General features: G+C 54.9%; 1 protein-coding gene across 1 annotated transcript; it reads right to left on the bottom strand.

Moving 5' to 3' along the window:
• Positions 1-1,261: 1,261 nt before the first annotated feature.
• TLX1 (T cell leukemia homeobox 1) lies at positions 1,262-7,293 on the bottom strand. Its single transcript, XM_009908121.2, has 3 exons — positions 6,825-7,293; positions 4,774-4,975; positions 1,262-1,484 (listed from the first exon to the last, which is right to left on the bottom strand). The coding sequence occupies exons 1-3, from the start codon at positions 7,291-7,293 to the stop codon at positions 1,262-1,264; spliced, it is 894 nt and encodes a 297-aa protein (XP_009906423.2).
• Between the last annotated feature and the right edge of the window lie 1,243 nt (positions 7,294-8,536).

The raw sequence follows: 8,536 nt of genomic DNA, 5'->3' as shown, positions 1-8,536 counted from the left end.
TGATTGTTTGTGTTTGTACTAGCTGCTGAAGTGGGCAGTGCTGTTTGAGATTATAAGTAACTGAAAAATATATACTGTGTGTGTGTGTATATATATATATATATATATATTTTTTCCTGGCATTTGCTATAAGAAGTGCTTTGTTTAATTGCGTCTTGTTCCCTCGGTACAATTAAAGGTAAAACTAAGTTAAACGGCTGAGAGTGAAATCGTTTGGGGTTTTTGTTGGGGGTGGGTTTTTTTGTTGGGGGTGGGCTTTTTGTTGGGTTTTGTTTGTTTGTTTGTTTGTTTTTCCACCAGGAATTACCTTCTAAAGGGAAAGAGGTAAAATAAAACATTGGACAACATTTTGCAAGGGATACGGAAATAATCCGTGGAAAGAAACCGCGTTACCCCCACAAACTGCCACCAAGGTCTTCTCGTTATTAAAATACACACTGACAGGCACAAAGTCCGTGGCAGTTGGGGACAGACTGGGGCTCTTCATACAATTGAGATATCATATTTACCGTCCTCAGGAGTCTGTCAGATCCTTCTCCAAGTCTCTCCTCGCCAGAAAAAATTAATGAAAAGGGGAAGGAGAGATGGTGAGGTGAGGTGCGATCCGAAGGGTTCCCATCTGTTGCAAGCAGAAATTGCTGCTGTTTCCTCCATTTGTTGCATCCCTGAATGTCTCCCGTGTGGATGGCCTGGGGAGGCTCACAGCTTAGATGCTCTTTCCAGGCAGCCTCCTCCTTTTGTTTCAAGCCATCAGTCCAAAGTATACATATACATATACATATACATATACATATACATATACATATACATATACATATACATATACATATACATATACATACACACACTTCATATGTATCTATGGATATATAAAGGTGACCCCAGGCTTTCCACTGCCACCAGCAGAATCCAAAGGAAGTTTTCTATATCCCAGCTGAGTGAACACCGGTGCCTCGTCTGTCTGTCAGGGCTGGGCTTTTGTCTTGGCAGCACATCAGCAAGTTCGTGGTTGGCACGGGAGACTTTCAAGAGAACAAAGGGGTTGGGAGGAGGTGAGATATCTCTGCTCCAACAACCCCACGGGTGGGAAGAGTTTTTGGGGTGTTTTCCCTTTCTTTAGGTCCTCATGAAGACTTTCCACAGCCGAACACATGGGATGCACAGGTGGTCAGAGGACCATGGGGAGAAACAGGATGCCACATATTCCAACAGGGACAGCCCCACCAGCAGAAGGTGCGTGTGCTGCCAGTGAGTGCCAACCTTATTCACAAGCAGAGGCAACAGAGGTGACACTGGTGATCTTGGTGGAGTCATCAGACCAAGGCTGGAGGTTCTGGAGGGCGAAGAGAGAGGAGTTATGGACACAGATGGGGTCAGCTTGGATGGGCTGGTTGATGGTTTTCTGGAAGGCTTCCTGCTGCAGCTGCATGAGGATGCGATTTGCTTGCTGCCGCTCAGCCTCCCGCTCCTCTGCTGTCTGCCTCCTAGGAGAAAAGAGTGTTTAGGGGGACCCAGGGGTGCAAAGGAGGGGTATCTCTGAAGAGAATAGGTACTTAGGGCTGGGAGGTATATGAAAAGAAGGTGAGAAGCCACAACATGGTCCCATATCCCCTGCACAAACTGCAAGTAAATCCCATAAACTGGGAACTGAGGCCCCCGGTCTTACTGGCCCCAGCAAAACACTGATCAAAACCAGCCAGGAGCAGGCCACAATTCTGGTTTATTTTATACCCATGGGAAAAATCCAAGGAGCGCCAAAAGACCCAAAGGGGCACACAATGAGGTTGCAAAAGGTGTGATTCCCTGCAAAATATACTCTGTGCAGCAGCAAGTCAAACGCACAATGTCCCAGCAAGGTGAGAAATCACTGGCAGTGCCACACAGCTGGAGGACAAGGAATGTGATCCTGGGCATCCCTTGCTCAGCACCCTGGTCTGCCATCTACTCTGCCAGGCTGCAGTGGCCAGCTTTTGAGAGTCTGGGTGAAGGCACCAACACCCTCACGGCAGGCAGGACAGAAAGAATTAACAAATGGTTGGGTAAACACTAGAAACACGTTTTTAGCATTGAGAAGAAATCCAGAATAAACTGCCTGGGTAGGGTGAAGGAAGATCTTTTTAAGAACAGGTTGGACATATGTCTGTCTGGAATGACACTGGCAGAGCTGATTCTGATGACGTGGGGATTAGGTCTGCAGGGATCATTTCCAGTGCTGGCAGGGTCACAGCTCTGGGCTGTCTGTAAGGAGGGGATAGGATAGGTAGAAACGGCCTGAACACACTTAAATTCACAATGGAAATCCCACTCTCCTCCTTGCTTGGATGATGGGTCAGTGTAGAAGCAGAAGCCTGCAGTCATCTCTACTTTTACTGGTCAACATCACCTGGCACCTCCAGTGATGCTGCTGAGAAAACCTGGGGGCAGCAGGATCATCCCCGATGCGCTTCCTCCCTCGCTTGCATCCTCAGGCCCTGCTGATGCTCTCCCAGAAGCTTCAATGGATCAATGACAAGGGAAACAGCAGCTTTTTAATTTAGCAACTCGGGGGGATGTGAGATGTCTCATCTTCTTTGGCTGCAGGGATTGGGAGTGGCAGCTAGAACCTCTGTGGTGACATCTCAGAGCACAAGGCAGAGGGTCTCTGTCTCCATCCTGGACAAGCAGCTGAGGGATGGATGTGGGCAAGGTGCCTCTGAGACACCCAAGCCTCCAGGCATGCAGCCAGGGTTCCTACCCGGGGGCAGGCAGCTCGGGGCTCAGTCCCTGCTCTAATCACTATGTCAACATCTCACATCAAACATCCTGGAGAGAGGGGGATCAGAGCAGCACGGGAGTGTCTCTGTCTCTATGAATATTTAATGACTCCCTGCACAATGAAGAAATGCTCCGGGAGGAGGGAGGGAGATGAATATCCAGTGTGGTCAGGACCACGGTGTCTGTGAGATCCCGGCTCCAAAACATCTCCCTGCTCAAAGCAGCTGGCTCATTCATTCATTCTTGCCAGGCTGGTATTTCCAGGTTTAAATCTGTCTTGAAGAAACTAAACCTCGATGTCCATGTCTCAAGCAAGAGTGTAAATCTGAGGAGGGGATCACATAGCCACCTCACTCCTACAGAGACACCCAAGCAAAGGACAGAGGCAAGACTCTCCCCCCATAGCTTGCATTTCTTTAAGCAGTTAAATCCTTCAGAGGGCTTAAAGCAACTCTCTTTTCTCAGATACTACCCACTACCAAATTCAGGCTGTGTCTGCAAGTGGCTCCTTCCAGCACCCAGTACTTCAGGCATCACTCAGAGACCACTGGGTTGGAAGGGACCTGGGGTACGCAGCTGGGCACACTATATGCCAGGGCACCTATGTCTCCAACACAATATCCAACATGCTCAGATGCAAAAACAGTAGAGCTTACAAGCCTGCATCCCTCTGTTTCAGGCCATGTCTAATACTATGGCTAAGTAAAACCAGGATTTTTTTTTTCTCATTACCAAACTATTTTTTTTTTTGTGAAACATATGAATAGGTTTGTATCCTCTTCTCCTCTGCCAAAGGGAACTGAACTTAGCCAGCAGATGCAAAGAGTATTGACAGACAGATGGAGAGCCAGCCAAGCCACATTTGCATCACTTCCTTAGGAAACCAGGTTAGAAGACATGGCTGACCCTGCTTTGCAGACCACGGCAGGAAAGTTCCTCCTCCAGGACTCTTTTCCTAGGCAGGAGCACACTTCAGCTGGAGACTTCCTGGCATTTGGAGAGTTGCTCCGTTCTCTGACCTGCCAGGGGAGCTGCCGCAGGGTGCCTGTTCCCAGCCCGGGGCAAGGCAGGGGATGCTCCCAGGACCGGGGTGCCTCCGCCGGGGACACCCGGGGAAGCTGCAGCCTGGGAGGGACAGCGTCACCCAGGAGGCTTCGAGTGAGCCTTCTTCCTCTCCTGCCCAAGCAATACCGGCCCTCCCGGCAGGAGGAAAAATTTTTAAATGTCGGCAAGGAGGTGCCGTAAACACCCCGGGGGTGGAAATCTGCGCGTTATGCAGAGCGCGATTTTCCGGCAGCCCGTGCTGCGCTTCCACACCGCGGTGCGGCCCTGCGCAGATACCTAGGGTCCCGCTGCCTCAGCGGCTCCGGGCTGCCGCCCCGGACCCTCGCTGCCGGGCCGGGCACTCCCGCCAGCTACTGCCGGGGAAAGGGACGTCGGAACTGCTGCACCCTCTGGGACACCGACGCTACCGCCTGCACCCACTGCGCGTCCTCCCGCCCCGCTCCCACGCGTGTGCACGCTGGAGTTCATGCACTTTGCATCTGTGCATCGCCACTCTCAGGCAAAGCCAGTGTGCTCACGCAGCACATGCATACTGCACTCGCACCTATGCACGTATGGCTGGTTTGCACGCAACCCCCCACGCGTACCCACACACCCGCACCCACACTGCATGTGGGCGCACCCACGGCACCGTGACCTTCATCTGAAAGCAGTCACGCACACCTTGTAGAGCTTCACACGCAGGCCCAGCCTGCACACACGCACACGCTGCATGCATGCACACGCCAAGCACGTGCACACGCGGCCTACACACACCCCACGCACATCCCCCATGTGAGTGTCCACACACACATACACACACACACGTGACTCTCCTCTGCATGCTGCTGGCAGGGCTCGCACCCCCATGCGCAGCTACCAATGCCCCTAGCAGAGCTGGTGGCAGTAGAGCCTGGTCCCCCAGAGCTAGACCACCACCCATGCCCCGGACCCCCGAGCCTCCTAGCTCCTCACCTCCACTTGGTGCGCCTGTTCTGGAACCAGGTCTTCACCTGGGCGTCCGTCATCTTGAGGGCCTTGGCCAGGGCAGCGCGCTCGGCCGAGGCTAAATACTTCTGTCGGTGGAAGCGCTTCTCCAGCTCGCAGATCTGCAGGCGAGTGAAGGAGGTGCGCGGCTTCTTCTTCTTGGGGGGCGTGCGGTTCTGGTACGGGTGACCTATACGGCGTGTTACAGTGAAGGGTGAGAGGGCCACTGGGGGGAACAGGGGAGGAGGGGGGATGAGAGGCAAAGAAGCAAGCAGCGACACATCAGCAGAGGGGCTCCCGGGCGCTGGACTGGGGACTCCCCCACCCGCCACCGCTGCGAAGCCACCGCTTTTCCCCGCCAGCGGGCTGCAAAACCGCGGCGGCCCCGGCGCCTTCCCCGGGTGCTGAGGGCACCGGCAGGGCACAAATCGGCTTTGGCCGCGGTGCAGACGGCCGTTTGCCCGGCGAAGTGCCGTGGGGCCAGAGGGGGCAACTGGGCCGGGGGTCCGTGCACCATGCGAACGGGCCTCGGTTTAATTCCGTTTGGCCGCGGTGGAACCGCCGTCGTGCTTGGCCCCAGCGGGAAATAACTTCCCGGGATAGAAACAAGAGTTGTTGTTCAGATGGCTTTAAAAAAATTATTATTGATAATAATATTTTTTATTGTTTTCTTTTCTCTCTCTCTTTTTTTTTTTCTTTTATTTTCTTTTTTTTTCCCCTCCGAAAAAAAAATAACCGGAGAAAGCTCGCTGCACGTCTCAGCCACGCCGGGCGGGAAAGAGGTTCCGTGATATCCAGCCCCGTGCCTACTCGGGGAACGGCCCATTCGTTCTGCCGCGACCGTGCTGGAGCCAAGCGCCATCGGGGCGAAATTAAACATCAACTTGCAAAAATCAAACTTCGTGTTCCGTCCTCGGGAAGAGGAACGGGGATTTTATTTTATTTTTCCCGTAGCAATTGCTTTCCTTTTTTTCTCTTTCCTTCTTTATTTTTTTTCTGGGACTTGATTTGGGGTTTGGTTATTATTATTAATTTATTTTTTTAGCGGCGGTTGGTTGGTTGTTTGAATGAATTTTGTGGTTTGGTTTGGTTTCCCTTTTTTTGGTTCCTTTTTTGTTTGGTTGATTTGTTTGTTTGTTTTGCCCTTTTTAAAAGGTTGTGGGAGCTTTTGCTTTGTTCGCGCCGAAAGAGGACCCCGATACACCTGGAAACAGCGATGGGTCCGGGAAACGGCTCCAGCCTGAGACCAGCTCTGCTCAGGGCTGCAAAAAAAAAAATCTCTTTTGGCGGGGGAAAAGTTGAGACGAAATCCGCAGCCGGAGAAGACCATCCCGGTTACGGAACGCACGGGGAAAACAGCCCCAGTGCGGCTGGCAAAGGGTCGGCCTTCTCGGGAAGGCGACGACCGGGGGCCGCCGGGGTCTTTTCCCGCCGAGACGGACTGTGCCTCAAAAATAACCATGTTTTGAAGGAAACTTTCTCCAGCTGGAGAGTGGAGTGGCGGAACATCTGGAGTGTGGGTGGCGGAAAGTGGACAGCCGTTGCCGGGGCTTGTGGGCATATGCAGAGTTTGCCACCCCGTTTCCTCCCTGCCAGCCTTTGCCGGGCCACATCCTCGGGGACAAAACCAAACCAAACCAAAACAAACAAGCGAAAAAACACGCAAAAGAACAAACAAAACCCCTCAACAAATCAACAAAGCGACAAGCAACAACACTAATAATAATAATAATCATCATAAACACAAACAACAAAAATACCGCCAAACAAATAAACCAAACCACAAACCCCCAAAAAAGCAACCAACCAAAACACCCTAAACCCTAAACATTTGGAAGGGAGTGAATGTGCCTGATTTTCTACCCTTTCTTCCTTGTGGCCTTCTCCAACCCCGACTTCCCGGGGCGATCCAGGCCGTTCTCTCCACGGGAGGCCGGATCCTTCTTTCCCTGGTGGGTACCGACTGCCGCGGCGAGAAAGGGAGAGGGACGGCGGGAGCAGGAGAGAAGGGTAAGGGGTGTCCCGATGGCCCTACTCACCTGTGAACCTGTCTTTTGTGTATCGCCTGTTGCTCTCCATCCAGGGAAAGGTGAGCCCAGTGAGACTGTTCATGCCGTTCACCGCCGGCACCGCGGCGGAGAGGGGCTGGTGCACGCCGCCGGCTACCGGGCGATGTGCCGGAACGCGGATCACCCCCCCGGCCGAGCTCAAGGAGTTGCCGTTCATGCTCACCGCCATGTTCACGTTGTAGGAGCCGGGCAGGCCGCCCATGCTACAGGAGGTGCCGGTGTAGGCGCCAGCAGACCCGCTGCTCGCCCCGTAGCCACCCGTAACCGTGTTGTAGGCGCTGCCCACGATGCAGCCCAGCCCGTAGTCCGCAGAGTCCTGCAGCCGGGGGTGCGAGACCATGCAGCTGCCCGGCTCCGACGTGTTGAGGATCTGATCGATGCCGAAGCTGATGGGCTCGGCTTGGCCTTGGTGCAGGTGGTGAGCTCCGAGGTGCTCCATGGAGCTGCCGCCCGACCCCGGCAGTGGAGCCGCACACAACGCCCTGGGGCACCGGGGCCGGACCTGCGCCCCGAGCAGGGCAGCGCAGCCCCGCACCGCCCCGATACCGGGCAGAAGAGCCGCGCACAGCCGGGACACGCCGGCTACGCGCTCAGTCCCATAGCACGGGGGTCGTGCACCCCAAGACAGATCAGCAGAGCCACGCACAGCAGGGACACGGTAGCCACACGCTCAGCTTCAAAAGCCAACAGCAGAGCCATGCGCGACCGAGGCGCGGGAGCCAAACAACCCTGCCGCCCGGGACACGGCAGCGCTGCCCAGCCCAGGCCCGGGAGCTGCACACTCGGGACACAGCCGTGGCACACTCTCTCACGGCAGCCTCCGGGAGCAGATCCTGACACACTCACCCACGCACCCTGCTCCCGATGAGAGCAAGGAACCCCCACACCTCCAAGGCGCGACCACCTGGCCAGACGCGGCTCACCCAAGACACAGACACAACCATATAGGATGGTGCCCGGGGAACCCTCGCCGCCGCGGGCGGTGGGCAGCCAGGAGCCCCGCGGAGTGGCGCGGAGCGAAGCGCGACGGAGTGCGAGAGCCCCACTTGCCCATCAATCACGCTAGCCAAGGCCTGCTGCACCCGGGCCCTCACTCTCCATTGGCTGGATGCTGAAAGGAGTCGAGTGAATGACAGCAGAGAAGAGCAAGCGAGAAAGAGTTTCTTCTTCCCCAGCTTCCTTTCATCCACCCACCCCCCCCAAAAAAACCCTCACCACCCGGCTCGGCTTTATAAAGTGGTGTGCACAGTGCATGGGGATGGCTAAGGGAGCAGCAAGCACTAGGCGGTGGAAGTTTTTGTCCCAGTTTGTGGCCACGGGATGCTGGGGACAAGGGCCATGAACCCCTTGGACAGACAGTGAATCCCCTGCGAGGGCTGAAGCAAGAGGATCCCCTCCTGAGGGGTCCCAAACACACCGCGTCGCTTTTCTCCAAAGGGCTGTTGTCCTCAGTTTCGAAAGCCAGCACTTCTCTAAAAGCCGTCAAGGATGAGGACTCCAGAATGGAGGACACAAGGGCAGTCAGAAGGAGCTCCATGGGTGCCCAAGCCCGTGGAGGGGGTTTCATGGGACGCAGCGATGGGCGCCTGGGGCACACCTCCCTCTCCAGAACTGGGGAGGGGGTCTCATTCTCCCGGGAGGAGACCGGGCCCCAGCTGCTCCCCACGAGGAGGGGGCTGAAC

This window comes from Dryobates pubescens, chromosome 8, assembly GCF_014839835.1.
Source record: "Dryobates pubescens isolate bDryPub1 chromosome 8, bDryPub1.pri, whole genome shotgun sequence".
NCBI lineage: Eukaryota > Metazoa > Chordata > Aves > Piciformes > Picidae > Dryobates > Dryobates pubescens.
This window is presented reverse-complemented; position numbering and strand designations above follow the sequence as displayed.

Coding starts and splice junctions, on each gene's coding strand:
- TLX1 (XM_009908121.2), bottom strand. CDS start 7,293: ATGGAGCACCTCGGAGCTCACCACCTGCACCAAGGCCAAGCCGAGCCC. Junction 4,976..6,824: donor CACAAAAGACAGGTTCACAG/GTGAGTAGGGCC, acceptor CACGCCGTATAG/GTCACCCGTACCAGAACCGC. Junction 1,485..4,773: donor AACAGGCGCACCAAGTGGAG/GTGAGGAGCTAG, acceptor CTTTTCTCCTAG/GAGGCAGACAGCAGAGGAGC.